Source organism: Mustelus asterias, chromosome 4 (genome assembly GCF_964213995.1).
Source record: "Mustelus asterias chromosome 4, sMusAst1.hap1.1, whole genome shotgun sequence".
Taxonomy (NCBI): Eukaryota; Metazoa; Chordata; class Chondrichthyes; order Carcharhiniformes; family Triakidae; genus Mustelus; species Mustelus asterias.
The window spans coordinates 137728833-137745040 of NC_135804.1; the positions used below are offsets into that span (position 1 = coordinate 137728833).

Genomic DNA, 16208 nt, shown 5'->3' on the forward strand with positions numbered 1-16208 from the left:
CTGTTGCTCAGTGTGTGTGAGTTACAGTGGCATTTCCATTCTATCGCTCAGTGTGTGTGGGTTACAGTAACATTTCCATTCTATCGCTCAGTGTGTGTGAGTTACAGTAACATTTCCATTCTATCGCTCAGTGTGTGTGAGTTGCACTTATTATTCTCTCATGTTAAAGTTCCCTTCATCTTGATGTGTTTTCTTCTAGTTCCTAAGCCCTGGATGCTTTCCTGCTGTTCAGGTGATGTCGGCAGCGTTATGTGACAGTTCTACCTCTGCTAATAGCCCTGAAGGTGTTGCGGAGAAAGGAGGCCGCTCCTTCATTTTGTCCATTTTGAATCAGCTGATTGCCCCAAGCATCTTGCAGCCTGTTCTTCCTGGCAGCGCAGAACAAGTGGTGGTTGTGACTGTACAGCGGTACTTGGGAGACCGTATAAACGAGAAGGACTCCAGATCAGTTCCTTTTTACTTTTATGACCTGACTGTGAGTGATGGTGTTTCTCAAATAAAGTGTCACCTGGCTCCCGACCTGAACCCCCTTGTGCACCGGAACTGGCTGAAGGCTGGAAGTGGCATCCACATCACCCGCTGCTGCCTGGTGTACAATGAGAAGAGGCTGAACCATTGTTTTGTGCAGATTGAGGCACTGGAGCTGGCGGCAGCTAAGAGTGTGCCCACCTTGAATGTCCCTGGCTTGAGCACTGAGTCTCTCCATAGCCTGACTGCATCCCAGAGAGGAAAGGACCTTCTGAGGACTTTACAAGGTGAAACCCCCCTGAAAGGTGGAAAGGTTCATTATTTACCCCTGTGGAATAATAATGACCCCTGTGGTGGAGAATGGAATGTCCTGAAAGGTCCACCCTTTCCAAATGTCCCTCTTGAAGGTGAGCTGTGCTTTGACTTTAAGCTTAAGATACATATACGGTGGCACAGTGGTTAGCACTGCAGCCTCAATGTGCCAGGGACCCAGGTTCAATTCCCGGCTTGGGCCACTGTCCGTGTGGAGTTTGCACGTTCTCTCCGTGTCTGCACGGGTTTTTTCCGGGTGCTCCAGTTTCCTCCCAGAGTCCGAAAGACGTGCTGGTTAGGTGCGTTGACCCGAACAGGCGCCAAAGTGTGGCGACTTGGGGAATTTCACAGTAACTTCATTGCAGCGTTAATGTAAGCCTTATTTGTGACGAATAAATATACTTTACTTCATAATATTATTAAACATATTTTTTATGTAACTGATAATTGAATTAGGATTGAGAACAAAGAACAGTACAGCACAGGAACAGGCCCTTCGGCCCACTGTGCTGACACAGATGCCTCTGTAATCTAATATTTTCTTGCCTCTATGTGGTCCATATCCCTTTATTCCCTGCCTCTTCATGTACCTATCCAGATGCCTCTTGAATGTTATAAAATCTGCTCCACGACCTCCTCCAGCAGTACATTCCAGGTATTCACCACCCTCTGTGTGAAACACCTGCCCCTTACATCTCTTTTAAACTTTTCCCCCTCTCACTTTCGACCTATGCCCTCGAGTCATTGACCCTTCGACCCTAGGAAAAAGACTCTGACTATCCACTCTATCTAAGCCTGTCATAATCTTGTAAACCTCCATCTGGTCCTCCCTCATCCTCCAACACTCCAATGAAAACAATTCAAAGTTCTTCAACCTCTCTTCATAGTCCATATCGTCCAAATCAGGCAACATCCTGGTAAATCTCTTCTGCACCCTTTCCAATGCATTGACATCCTTTCGGTATGTTTCTTCCCTCTTTGATGCTTTGCTTGTGTATACGCAACTAGATTTGACAAGAGTGGCAGTGCTGAGGTTACTGGGCTACTCTGCTTGTCTCACCTAGTCGGGGAGCACTGGGATTTGGGAGAAAGCCAGCCTGGATTCGTTCAGGTTGAGCCATGTTTAACTAATTGGCCTGAATTTGTTTTGCTGAGTTGACAGGGCTGATGCGGGGAATGTGGTGGATGTCGTGTACATGGACTTCCAAAATGCATTTGATAAATGCCACACAACAGGCTAGTTTTCAGACTAGTATTGCCCAATCTCGTCTGATCTCAGAAGCTAAGCAGACTCAGGCCTGGTTAGTACCTGGATGGGATGGGAGACCACCTGGGAAATCCAGGTGCAGCAGGCTTCTTTTTGACCGGCACGGTGACACAGTGGTTAACACTGCTGCCTCACAGCTCCAGGGACCCGGGTTCGATTCCCGTCTTGGGTCACCGTCTGTGCGGAGTCTGCACGTTCTCACTGTGTCTGCGTGGGTTTCCACCGGGTGCTGCAGTTTCCTTCCACAGTCCAAAGATTTGCGGGTTAGGTATATTGGCCATGCTAAATTGCCCATCGTGTCCCAGGATGTGTAGGTTAGAGGAATTAGCGGGGTAAATGTGTGAGGTTGTGGGGATCGGGCCTGGGGTGGGATTGTTGTCAGTGCAGACTCGATGGGCTGAATGGCCTCCTTCTGCACCGTAGGGATTCTATGGATCGATTTTATGGAACAGGCTTGCCAGCAAAGTTAGAGCCAATAGCAGCATGGATCCAGAATTAGCAGAGTGACAGGAAACAGAGTTTAGGAGAGCCGGAGCAAGGTATATTTTTACTGTGAAAATCCCCTAGTCGTCACACACCGGCGCCTGTTCGGGTACAATGAGGGAGAATTTAGCATGGCCGATGCACCTAACCCGCACATCTTTCGGACTGTGGGAGAAAACTGGAGCACCCGGAGGAAACCCACGCAGCCACAGGGAGAATGTGCAGACTTGGCACAGTGACCCAAACTGGGGATTGAACCTGGGTCCCTGGTGCTGTGAGGCAGCTGTGCTAATAAGCACTGTGCCACCGCGCCACCCTCTACTGAGGTTTACAAGAGACGCCTGCTTTTCCAGATGTACACTAATGACTGACATTGGGTGCAAAGGGCATAATTTCTAAATTTGCAGATGACAAAATTTGGAAGCATTGTGAAGTTTCAGCATGATCGTGACAGACTTTAAACGGACAGAGGCAGGTTGGAGGAATGAGCAGATAAGTAGCAGATGGAATATAATGTGGAGAAGTGTGAAGTAATTTATTTTGATAGGAAGAAAAAAGAGTGGTAATATAAAATAAAGAGTATAATTCTAAAGGTTTCACACCATTTTCCATTTTAGCATTACTGAGGTGGGCCTGTCCTCGGCCCAGAGAATGCAAAATACAGCGCATCAGCCTGTCTCTTGTCTGTGCGCGCATGGTAACTCCATAGTGTTGATGTGGAGATGCCAGCGTTGGACTGGGGTAAACACAGTAAGAGTTTTAACAACGTCAGGTTAAAGTCCAACAGGTTTATTTGGTAGCAAATGCCATTAGCTTTCGGAGCGCTGCTCCTTATTCAGATGGAGTGGAAATCTGCTCTCAAACAGGGCACACAGAGACACAAAATCAAGTTACAGAATACTGATTAGAATGCGAATCTCTACAGCCAACCAGGTCTTAAAGATACAGACAATGTGAGTGGAGGGAGCATTAAGCACAGGTTAAAGAGATGTGTATTGTCTCCAGACAGGAGAGCCAGTGAGATTCTGCAAGTCCAGGAGGCAAGCTGTGGGGGTTACTGATAGTGTGACATAAACCCAACATCCCGGTTGAGGCCGTCCTCCTGTGTGCAGAACTTGGCTATCAGTTTCTGCTCAGCGACTCTGCGCTGTAGAGATTCGCATTCTAATCAGTATTCTGTAACTTGATTTTGTGTCCCTGTGCCCTGTTTGAGAGCAGACTTCCACTCCATCTGACGAAGGAGCAGCACTCCGAAAGCTAATGGCATTTGCTACCAAATAAACCTGTTGGACTTTAACCTGGTGTTGTTAAAACTCTTACTGTGTTAACTCCATAGTGCATCAGGGCTTGGAGTTTCTGACCCCCCACTCTTGAATTTAAGCTAATTCTGGCTTTTGTCACATACTTTGAAAGAAAGAAAGCTTCAGTGTAGTGAAGGTTTCTTTACAATGACATTAAAATTTATTTACAAAAAGTACTTAACATCATAAGCTTCTAGCAAATAGTGTATTACATATTGTAATAGGTGCCAGAGTGCGCAAGAAATGAGGGAGCTAGGGGTCTGGATGCATTAATCACTAATGGTGCCTTGGGAAGTTCAGAAAGCAGTTAATAAGTGTATGAAATGCAAGGCTTTATAAATAACAGTGTCAAGTACAAAAGCAAGGATGTTACGGTAAATCTGTATAAAACACTAGTTTGGCCTCAACTGGAGTATTGCGTCCTGTTCTAAGCACCACACTTTAGGAAGGATGTGAAGACATTAAAGGCAGTTGTTATGATATTGACCAGATCCCCACGTTTTTTGGTTAGGAACCAATGATGTTTTGTTTAAAGTAGAAAAAATTAAGATTCAAGATACTTGCTCAGTGAATAAAGCCACAAGATTCCACCGGTTTTGAATAAACAAATGTAATTTTTACTCTACCTGGTCAGAAAGATGAAAGAATTTACAATATCTATCTTTATACTCTAATATTCAGGGTAAATATGAGATTTGTGTGAATTAACAGGCAAACTGTGGTCAAGCACAATAGACTGCACAATAAATGGCAAATGAGACCAAGATAGAGTCTGCGGATTTCACAACAATCCACCCAGACATCAGTAACACACACCAGTCGCCCATACAGAGTCACCAACCTTCTGCTGCCCGCTTTGATTGCCAGAGCTTCTCCTGAGCTCACTTTAATTACCACTGAGCTCACTTTAATTATCAGGGCATCGCGTTTCCTAGTTTGAGCCCCTCTTCCTGCTCCTCTCTTTTTAAGTTAACTGGGAGCCTTTCTCTGTCCTCATCTCAGGGCCAGGCCTCTCCCTTTGGGACCTCTCCCTGTCTGCTCGCCCTCTGGGACCTCTTCCTCGCCCTGTTCCTTGACTGAGACTTTTGTTTTCAATGGTGCTGGTCATGTGATCCAGGTTTTTACACTATTTTCCCTTTTAGTGTATCTGAGGTGGGCCTGTCCTCGGCCCAGGGAATGCAAAACACAGCACATCAGCCTGTCTCTTGTCTGTGCGCGCATGGTAACTCCATAGTGTATCAGGGCTTGGAGTTTCTGACCCCAACTCTTGAATTTAAGCTAATTCTGGCTTTCATCGCATGCTTTAAAAGAAAGAAAGCTTCACCGTAGTGAAGGTTTCTTTACAATGAGGTTAAAATTTATTTACAAAAATTGCTTAACATCATAAGCTTCTAGCAAATAGTGTGTTACATATTGTAATAGGTGGCAGAGTGTGGCGACTAGGAGATTTTCACAACTTCATTGCAATGTTAATGTAAGCCTACTTGTGACAATGAATAAACTTTCTCTACTGGTGAACTTTTCACTTTTGTTCCATAATTACACATATACAATAAAATTACAAAGATTTAACCCAAAGCAAAAGTCAGTACATGTAACAGTTAGGATTAGCAGAATCTAAACATCATAGAATTATCGTAACTCAGGAGTCCCACCATTTATGGCAAGGTCTGCAAGACGTAACTGAAGGAGGCCATTCAGTCCATCAATTCTGCACTGACTCCAGAGTACCTTGCCCAGGCCCTCTCTCCTGCCTTATCCCCATAACTAGTCTTAAGATGTGCGGGTTAGGTGCATTGGCCATGCTAAATTAATCCTAGGTTCAGGGGAATTAGCAGAGTAAATATGTGGCGTTATGGGGATAGGTTGGAATTGTTGTTGGTGCAGGCTCGATGGGCCGAACGGCCTCCTTCTGTACTGTAGGGATTCTAATAATTATTCCCATGGCTAATCTATCTAACTTGCACATCTTGGGGCACTAAGGAGTAATTTAGCATAGCCAATCCACCTAACCTGCACATCTTTTGAGTTTGGGAAGAAATTGGAGTACCAGGAGAGACTCACACAGACACTGGTGGCATAGTGGTTAGCACTGCTGCCTCACAGCGTCAGGGACCCGGGTTCGATTCCTGGCTTGGGTCACTGTCTGTGTGGAGTCTGCACATTCTCCCCGTGTATTCGTGGGTTTCCTCCGGGTGCTCCGGTTTCCTCCCACAGTCTGAAAGACATGCAGGTTAGGTGCATTGACCTGATCAGGCACCGGAGTGTGGTGACGAGGGCAATTTCACAGTAACTTAACTGCAGTGTTATTTTAAGCCTTACTTGTGACTAATAAATAAACTTTACCTTTTAACTTTGACTCTAAATGTGCGAACTCCACACAGAGTCTCCCAAGGATGGAATCAAACCTGGGTCCCTGACGCTGGGAGGCAGCAGTGCTAACCACTGTGCCACCGTGCTGCCACAGAGTGATTGCTGATTGAAATACACAGCAGTTACCTGCGGAGAGAGGGACACGGTTAATGGGCAGAGTTTTACACTTGTGAGATTTTCCAACTCTGCCAAAATCAATGGAGTTCTGAATGGCGCCGTCCCCACGCGCAATGGCGCGATACAATGCTATCCAAGTTTCAGCTCAATGGGTTTTCATTTGAAAAAAAAATGACATTTTATTCTCCTTGTTTTCTGACAGGTTTTAAACTCATTTCTCTCCAGCACTTGGCAATGACGTGGAGAACAAAATTTGAATTTCCCCATCTTCTGGTACGGGTAATGCACAAGTCCAGGTTACGCTATTATGGGCGGCCTGGAACAAAGATGGACTTTCCTTATCAGGTCAGTGCCCTTGGATGTATTCCCTTCCTGGTGTCCAGAGGAGTCTGAAATTCTGATCCAATGGTTCTGTGATTCGTAGTGCACAGCTGGCTGCAATTCAAATTGGCGCCATTGATTACTTTGCAGTGTGAATCATTGGAAGGAGACGCAGGCCACATTATTTCGGGGGAAAGTGCATGGAGAAGTTGGATATGGTGTGGTGGTGACATGATGTGGAGATGCCGGCGTTGGACTGGGGTAAACACAGTAAGAAGTTTAACAACACCAGGTTAAAGTCCAACAGGTTTATTTGGTAGCCACACAAGCTTTCGGAGCTCTAAGCCCCTTCTTCAGGTGAGTGGGAATTCTGTTCACAAACAGAGCTTATAAAGAGAGCTGATAGCCAAGTTCCGCACACACGAGGACGGCCTCAACCGGGATATTGGGTTCATGTCACATTATTTGTAACTCCCACAGTTGCGTGGACCTGCAGAGTTTCACTGGCTGTCTTGTCAGGAGACAATACACATCTTTTTAGCCTGTCTTGATGCTCTCTCCACTCACATTGTTTCGTTTCTTAAAGACTTGATTAGTTGCAAGTATTCGCATTCCAACCATTATTCATGTAAATTGAGTCTGTGTCTTTATAAGCTCTGTTTGTGAACAGAATTCCCACTCACCTGAAGATGGGGCTTAGAGCTCCGAAAGCTTGTGTGGCTTTTGCTACCAAATAAACCTGTTGGACTTTAACCTGGTGTTGTTAAACTTCTTACTGTGGTGGTGACAGGCAGGATAAGGAGATCCTGCCAAGCTTAACAGGGCCGCGTTTGTGTCCTGTGACTTCGCCGCCTCTCTGGCTGCCAGCCAGATGGACAGCCTGATTGTTGGGAACATCACAGGCAGGAGTTGCGAGTCAAGGACACACCTGGTGACAGGCCCCAGAGTGTGAGAGAGGCCAACAGTCAGGAGGAGGGACATGGGAGCAAGTTAAGGATCCCGGGAGGATGTGGGCACAGTGGCGCAGTGCTCAGCACTGTTGCCTCACCAGTGCCGGGGTCCCAGGTTCAATTCTGGCCTTGGGTCACTGTCTGTGTGGGGTTTGCCCCTTCTCCCCGTGTCTGCGTGGGTTTCCTCCGGGTGCTCCAGTTTCCTCCCACAGTCAAAAGTTGTGCGGGCTAGGTGGATTGCCCATGCTAAATTGTCCCTTAGTGTCAGGGGGATTAGCAGGGTGGGGTTACAGAAATAGGGCCTGGGTGGGATTGTGGTCAGTACAGACTAAATGGGCTGAATGGCCTCCTTCTGTACTGTAGGGAGTCTATGGATTCTATTCTATGTAAGCACTCCCACTCATCCTTTGGAATTCTCTACAGCTCTCCACCTCTCTATCCCTGTCCCTTCCTGTATTCCTTCAAACTTGCCTCTTTGGCCAAGCTTTTGGCAATCTGTCGAGATGTTGCTCTGTGTGCCTTGGTGTCTAATTTTGCTTCCTAACACAAAGCGCTATAGAAATGAAGTTGTTTAGAAGAACAAGGAGTACTGGAACAGCAACCTAGCCTTGTCAAACTGGCAGCTCCCACCTCCCTGCTGGCTGCCCTGGCCTGTGGGAACCCCACCAACAACAGCTAAATTCCAGTCAAGCTGCCAATGGCACTATCGGAGTCTGATTTAAACATGCTAATGAGAGCGCTGCCTCTGCACATCTGGACACTCGGCCTTCGCGATATCCAAACTATGTAAAGAACGGCAAGTATGTACATGACATGTTGGATTACGTTCAACGTTAACACTGTTTGAACCCCTGTCCTCCATCCTGTTACAGGGAGGGCCTTGGATTAATGCAGAGAATATTAAGCCTAAGCACCAGATTGTCTTGTATGCAGTGTCCACAATTGGCTTTAATTTACCTTCAATAATATTCTTATCTGCTTCAGGACAACTTCATTTATATAGTGCCTTAGGAATCAAAATTCGATACCGAGGAATATGGAGCAATATCGGGACAGATTGCCAAAAGCTTGGGTCAAAGAGGCAGGTTTTTAAGGAAGGATTTTTAACGCAGTTAGGTGTGGATTTTTAACTCTCATCCAACTGTTTATACTGGACTCTTTGATTTCCTTTACAAGCAAGGCAAAGATTTTCTTTTCCTTCTCTGGAGCTGTGACTGTGACTTCTCTTTTAAGCTCTCTTTTGATCTGAATTATGAGGAACCTTGACCTTGTGATTTGGGGCAATGAGTACCCCCTGTCGAGGTGGGGATGCGCTTTCTGTCCCGTGGGCTGTGCCGGTGTCTAAGACTTTTTCTCCTTGCCGTAGGCCTACCTGGAAGTAGCCGACAAGTCTGGTATGATGCCACTGGTCCTGTGGAATGCGCTGTGCCCTGAATGGTATCAGTCCCTGCACATTGGCACTGTACTGCTGTTGCATCGTTACTCAATTAAACACAGTTACCAGATGAGAACCTGGGCCACTCCATGCGACCCACAGATAAAGAGCCTTCGAACCATAGGTGAGAATACTGTATTCGGTTGTGGCTATCAGGTGGACAGTGAGTATTAACAAGTGTTATTCCGCTGCGCATTTATTTACCCCATATTCTTTGTTCTACGAGCACAGAAACTGCCAAGCTGATCATTTGATTAACCCGTTGGTCTTTGGTCGTGACCCTGATGGTTTCCATCTTTATTTATCTTACTGATTACGTCTTTCTCGCTCCCTGACCTTCCCTGTAACTATCTAGCCAAATCTCTCTCTTTTTAATTTTGCTCCATCTCTTGTTCTGCCTAGTCCTTCTCCATCTACGGTGGCACAGTGGTTAGCACTGCTGTCTCTCAGCACTAGGGACCCAGGTTTGATTTCCGGCTTGGGTCACTGTCTGTGTGGAGTTTGCATGTTCTCCCCATGTCTGTGTGGGTTTCTTCCGGGTGCTCTGATTTCCTCCCATAGTCTAAAGATGTACGGGTTAGGTGCATTGGCCATGCTTAAATTGCCCCTTAGTGTCCCGGGACGCGTAAATTAGAGGGATTAGCAGGGTAAATATGTGAGATTAGAGGGAGAGGGCATGGGTGGGATTGTTGTCGGTGCAGGCTCGATGGGCCAAATGGCCTCCTGCACTGTAGGGATTCTGTGATTTCTGCCTAATCCTTCTCCATGCCACAGTGGCATAGTGATTGGCACTGCTGCCTCACAGCGCCAGGGACCCAGGTTCAATTCCAGCCTTGGGTCACTGTTCGTGTGGAGTTTGTACGTTCTCCCCATGTCTGCGTTGGTTTCCTCCCACAAACCAAAGATGTGCGGGTTAGGTGCATTGGCCATGCTAAATTGCCCATTTGTGTCCCGGGATGCGTAGGTTAGGGGGATTAGCAGGTAAATATGTGGGGTTACAGGGACAGGGCTTGGGAGGGACTGTGGTCGGTGCAGACTCGATGGGGCGTATGGCCTCCTTCTGCACTGTAGGGTTTCTATGATTTTGATCCCTGGCCCCATCATTCTGACACTTTCCACTTCCATCATCTTTCCCTTGTTCCCGTTGCTTTTTCCTTCATTGGGTGTCTCATTGAGACCTCTCTCCCTCCCTGTCTGTCTTCTGTCTCTCTCTCTCTCGAGAATTGCTGAAAGGTCAGTGTACCAAGAATCTGGCTGAAAAGGGAGACATGTTGCTGAAGCTTTTCATCACGCACTCTTCAGGGCAAACACAAGAATACTAAATTTCAATCAATCACACCAATTTATACTACAGGACTAAAGGTTGCTGATTGGTTGGCATGTCGGCTCTAATTGGCTGAGGCATTGCCATGGAGAAAGCATCAGGGAACTATAGGCCCCCCAAGCTCCCAGGTAATTCTGAAAAGGCGGAACGCTTGAACATGTTCCTTTTGTTTGCAGCGGACAGCTCCCTGTGTCTGTATGCCACTTCTAGCAAGTGTTAATGAGTTTAGTTATGAGTTGACTGATCTAAATGCTAAGTGAGTAACTGCTTGTTAGTGTGGCTATTGGTGCACTTCGAATTGTACAGCAAGCGTTGCCCAATCGCAGAATTGCATCTAATGATAAATATTATGTTCTGGGTTTTGTAAATGCAGGCTGGTTGAGTATAGTTTGTTTTCTGCCTATTGCGAAAGACTGAGAGAACATGTTCTCCAAGGAGCAAGGACAAATGGTGCATCAGTTTACCGTCATGTCTAACAAATGGCAGCCCTCCCTTTGGTGCTGCACTAGAATGTTAATCTGGGTTGTGTGCTCGATTCTCCAATGTGATACTTAAACCCATGGCCCTCAACTTAAGTGAGCTGACACTTAAGCCAAGGCTTTTGCACTATATTCTGATAGATGGGGTCCCAGCTCGACAAGTAATATGTAGCTCACTGTTGTTCTGTGCTGGTAGGCTATATGTTGCAGGCATTTAAGCATCAACAGTACTCGCCTTCCATTTCTAAGTCTTGCTCCTTTCCAATCTGTACCTAATCTCTTCACACATGATCAATATTTATCCCATCAACCAACATCATTTATAAAGATGAACTCGTTATTATCTCATTGCTATTGGTAAGAGCTTCTTGCTGTGTGTAAATGAGCTGCCGCCTCCTCCTCTATTAACCAGCGGCTACATTCCACAAGTACTTAGTTGCTTGTGAAACCCTTTGAGCCATCCTGTACTCATGCCAGGCGCTATATAAATGCAAGCCTTTAAGCTGGACATGTCTCTGCAGTGAGAGAGAGATTGCACGTGCGTATCACGCATTGAGCAAACTCTGGCTTTATGGTGCTCTCTGCAGCTTAATTCAGTGATTCTCCTGTTACAGGGCTCTTACAATGGTTTTCTTGTTGTAATTAAAATCATCATTCCCCTCAAGTAAACCAACAAAGTAATGGAGTGGTTTAAAGATGAACTTTACTATAGCTATAGGACTCCGAATGTCCATTCAGAGTGAAAGATTCAGAAATACATAGGCAATTAAAGACTCAACATCAATTACAAGTAATTAGCATATACCAATAACACAATAGGTGTTATCTCTATCCAATCATAGTTCATAGAATCCCTACAGTGCAGAAGGAGGCCATTCGGCCCATCGAGTCTGCACCGACTATAATCCCACTCAGGCCTATCCCCATAACGCCATGCATTTACCTTAGCTAGTCCCCCTGGCACGAAGGGGCATTTTAGCATAGCCAATCCACCTAACCCTACACATCTTTGGAGTGTGTGAGGAAACCGGAGCACCCGGAGGAAACCCATGCAGACACAGGGAAAATGTGCAAACTCCACACACTGACCCAAGCCGGGAATCAAACCCGGGTCCCTGGCGCTGTGAGGCAGCAATGCTAACCCCTGTGCCACCGTGCCGCCCCTTATGCCGTTATGGTTACATCATGCAAGACTGGGCGGAGAAGTGGCAGATGGACTTCAACCCAGATAAGTGTGTGGTGGTTCATTTTGGCAGGTCGAATAGGATGAAAGAATATAATATTTAGGGTAAGACGCTCGGCAGTGTGGAAGATCAGAAGGAATTTGAGGTCCGGGTTCATAGGACGCTCAAAGCAGTGTCGCAGGTAGAGGCTGTGGTTAAGAAGGCGTATGGAATACTGGCCTTCATCAGTAGAGGAATTGAGTTTAGAAATCGGGAGCTAATGCTGCAGCTGTATAGGACCCTGGTCAGACCCCACCTGGAGTACTGTGCCCAGTTCTGGTCGCCTCATTACAGAAAGGATGCGGAAGCCATAGAAAGGGTGCAGAGGAGATTTACAAGGATGTTGCCTGGATTAGGTGGCATGAGGTTGAGAGAGCTAGGTCTTTTCTCCTTGGTGAAGTGAAGGATGAGAGGTGACCTGATAGGATGTTGAGAGGTATTGATAGAGTGGATTCTCAGAGGCTTTTACCCAGGGCTGAAATGGTTGCCACAAGAGGTCACAGGTTTAGGGTGCTGGGGAGTAGGTACAGAGGAGATGTCAGGGGTAAGTGTTTCACTCAGAGGGTGGTGGGTGCGTGGAATCGGCTGCCGGTAGTGGTGGTGGAGGCGGATTCGATAGGGTCTTTTAAGAGACTTTTGGATAAGTTCATGGAAGTTAGTAAGATAGAGGGTTATAGGTAAGCCTAGTAGGTAGGGACATGTTCGGCGCAACTTGTGGGCCGAAGGACATGTTTGTGCTGTAGCTTTTCTATGCATACATAAGAGTATAATGTCCAATTAAAACCTGTGCATGTTATATCATCAAGAAATGACAGCTATATCTCTGACCAACGGTATCTCAACCTTCCTTTCCATTGTTCCTTGTTCTAGAAGGCAGTCATGAACTATAGCTGCACATCATTTGATTAAATAGTCCTTGAGCCTTATCTGGGCTTACTTTAATCAAAACCTGTCATTTGCACATAGCTTTCCCTGTGTGACTGAGATTCAGCTTGCAGCTTATGTGATATTTAAACTTGTCTGATTTTTTTTAACCCTTTCACCTCCAGGGCGGTACTGTGTCTCGTATCCCCCTTCCCCCCCTCCCCCCCCCCCTCCCCCCTACACCCCAGCTCTTCGGGAGACATTTATTTTTGTGCCGTCCATTTACATTCTGATTTCAGAGATCTGCCTGAATCCGCGAGATCCTCGCGCAGAAATCCAGATTGTGCCAACTGAGCAAGTCAAAGCGGAATGGACGTTGCCTGACATCAAGTACAATTTCATCTCCAGGTACTGTTCCAGTAATAGATTCTATGTGAAATTCACTGATGCTGCATCTTGCTGTGAGCATGAAGCCATACCCATATTTTTCTATGTTTCCGTACTTGTGGTAAAACTGACAACTGGTTGCAGCACACTCTGCAGTGAGATATGGTCACCCTCCAATTGTAAATTGTTATGTAGTGTACCTTAATATAAACCAGGTCAGAAACTCCAAGGTGTTTTATGAAGTCAGCCTAGACCATAAATTTTGCACTTTGAATTTGGCCAGGATAAGCATGGGATGTTTCACTTCATGTATGATTCAAGTGACCCACTGGGGAGCTTTTATCAAACAAAATTTATTTCAGAATTTGTGGGCGGCACGGTGGCGCAGTGGTTAGCGCTGCTGTCTCACAGCGCCAGGTATCCGGGTTCAATTCCCGGCTTGGGTCACTGTCTGTGTGGAGTTTGCACGTTCTCCCTGTGTCTGCGTGGGTTTCCTCCGGGTGCTCCAGTTTCCTCCCACACTCCAGAGATGTGTGGGTTAGGTGGTTTGGCCGTGCTAAATTGTCCCTTCATTAGGGGGACAACCTAGTGTAAATGCATGGGGTTATGGGGTTCGGGTCTGGGTGGGTTTGTGGTCTGTGCAGACGTGATGGGCTGAATGGCCTCCTTCGGCACTGTAGGATTCTATGATTCTATTCTAATTCAATTAACATCTAGGAAGTAAATTAGCAATAACTTTAACTAATTACAAACAAGAAAAAAAACAATATTGGAAAACTTTATCAGCTAAGTACTGTTCCAACCAAATGAATCCCACAAACAAACACCTCTGCCACAGGTTTAACACACAAAACGAGGGTGCTCACGCGATGCTGGAACTCAGTCCTTTGGCTGGATTCTGCAGCTTTCTTGACACACACACAGACAAGCTTGAAGTCAGAACTGCTTCCCAAAGCACCAGAGAGAGACAGAACACTGCATCCAGCATGAAGTAAAAACACCTTCTAACTTCCAGCAGATCTTGAGGTAGAGATGATGCCACTGCTGGCCTCTCGCCAGCAAACCGCCAACAGCAGAATTTTCACTCCAGGAAGGCAAGAAGACCTGCTTCCAGCTAGCCAGCAGAATTTCCAATACCAGGGAGAGGGAGAGAGAGAGAGAAACCTGCCAGCAGCTTGAAAACCAGGACGGCCACTGACTCTGAGCCAAACTGAAAGGAAAACTCTTTAAAAAAAAACTGTCCAAGGGCACCTGTCCTATCCATCATTCTTTCTCCAACAATTCAGAGTTATAAAAATCCTAGACACTGGATGAGGCCCAGAGTAAAAAATAAACAAAACCTCTTTTAAACCATTTAAGCAGCAATAAAAGGATTTCTAAGCAGATAGCCAGTGCCACAATGAAAAAAACAGCTTGCTCACAACCTGCAGAGATCATGATTTAAAAAAAACAGTTCTTAAGGGTACAGTAGCATCACACCTCTGGGTTTAAAGAGATGTTTTCCTTTAACCACTGGCTCTTCTGCTTATTAAACAAGCTGCAGTTATTTTGGAGATTGTCTCCATGCTGGTTCAGAATGTTGGCCAGTGACCATTCTGCCTTTCCCCTCTACGCCCTGCTGTCATGTCACAATCAGTCCAGCTGGTGTGACAGGATTTAAGTGAAAGACATGAACTGTCCTTGCACAAACTGTTTATCTGATGTGAATGGGTGAGTTAGTTACAGAACGATATTCAAGTGGCACCTTATCATGCCCTCAGGATCTGTTACAGCACACAAGGAAGCTATTCAGCCCATCATGCCTCTACTGGCTCTCTGAGTGAGCCATTCACCTCCTGTCATTTCCCTGCCTTCTCCCTATAATCTTGCACATTCTTCCATTTGAACAATAATCCAATTCCCACCGGAAGGCCTCAATTGAATCTGCCTCCACCACACCTCAAGCAGTGCATTCCAGATGCTAACCACTCACTGCATGAAAAGGATTTTCCTCAAATCGCCACTGCTCTTTTCCAAGTTTTACCTTAAATCTGTGATTTCTTGTTCCTGATTAATCCACTAATGGGAACAGTTTGATCTTATCTGCTCTGCCCTGATCCCTCATGGTTTTGAAGACCTCGATCAAATTCCTCTTCTCCCAACCTTCTTTTCCCCAAGGAAAATAGTCCTAACTTCTCCAATCTGCGTATAGTAGAACCATGGAATCCCTGCAGTGTAGAAGAAGGCCTTTCGGCCCATCGGGTCTGCACCAGGCCCAACACCCACCTAATCCCCGTAACCCTATGCATTTACCATGGCTCGTCCACGCATCCCTGGACATTAAGGGGCAATTTAGCATGGCCAATCCGCCACTTTGGAGTGTGGGAGGAAACCGGAGCACCCGGAGGAAACCCACGCAGACACGGGGAGAACGTGCAGGCTTCGCACAGACAGTGACCCAAGGCCGGAATTGAATCCAGGTCCCTGACGCTGTGAGGCAGCCGTGCCAACCATTGTGCCACCGTGCCAAAGCTCCCCAACCCTAGAACCATTCTCATGACTCTTTTCTGCAAGGATATCTCAAAATGTTTTGAACCCTGCTTATTTTGCGGAATAGTCACTGTCATTATGTAGGCAAACTTTGCAACTAGTTTGTGCGCAGTTGAATGAATTGGCCATCTGCGTTGTTTTGCTGTTGTTTTGTTAAGGGTGAAACGTCAGCCTCCTGCTGTTATTGGTGACCTATATGTTCAAGGTTGTGATAGATGGATTTTTAATCAGTAAGGGAATCAAGCATTATGGGGATAAGGCGGGAAAGTGGAGTTGACAATTATCACATCAGATCAGTCATGATCTCATTGAATGGCAGCACAGACTCAATGGGCCAAATGGCCTCCTTCTGCTTCTGTGTCTTATGGTTTAATG

General features: G+C 46.2%; 1 protein-coding gene across 4 annotated transcripts in view; it reads left to right on the forward strand.

The window, feature by feature from the left end:
- radx (RPA1 related single stranded DNA binding protein) overlaps positions 1-16208 on the forward strand; it is a 71272-nt gene that overhangs the window by 2876 nt on the left and 52188 nt on the right. For all 4 annotated transcript variants that reach the window (XM_078211785.1, XM_078211786.1, XM_078211784.1 and 1 more), the window contains exons 2-5: positions 200-875; positions 6524-6666; positions 8959-9151; positions 13217-13325. In XM_078211785.1, the coding sequence (XP_078067911.1) occupies positions 236-875; positions 6524-6666; positions 8959-9151; positions 13217-13325 (1085 nt within the window). In that variant the 5' untranslated portion in view covers positions 200-235. The remainder of the gene's footprint in view (positions 1-199; positions 876-6523; positions 6667-8958; positions 9152-13216; positions 13326-16208) is intronic.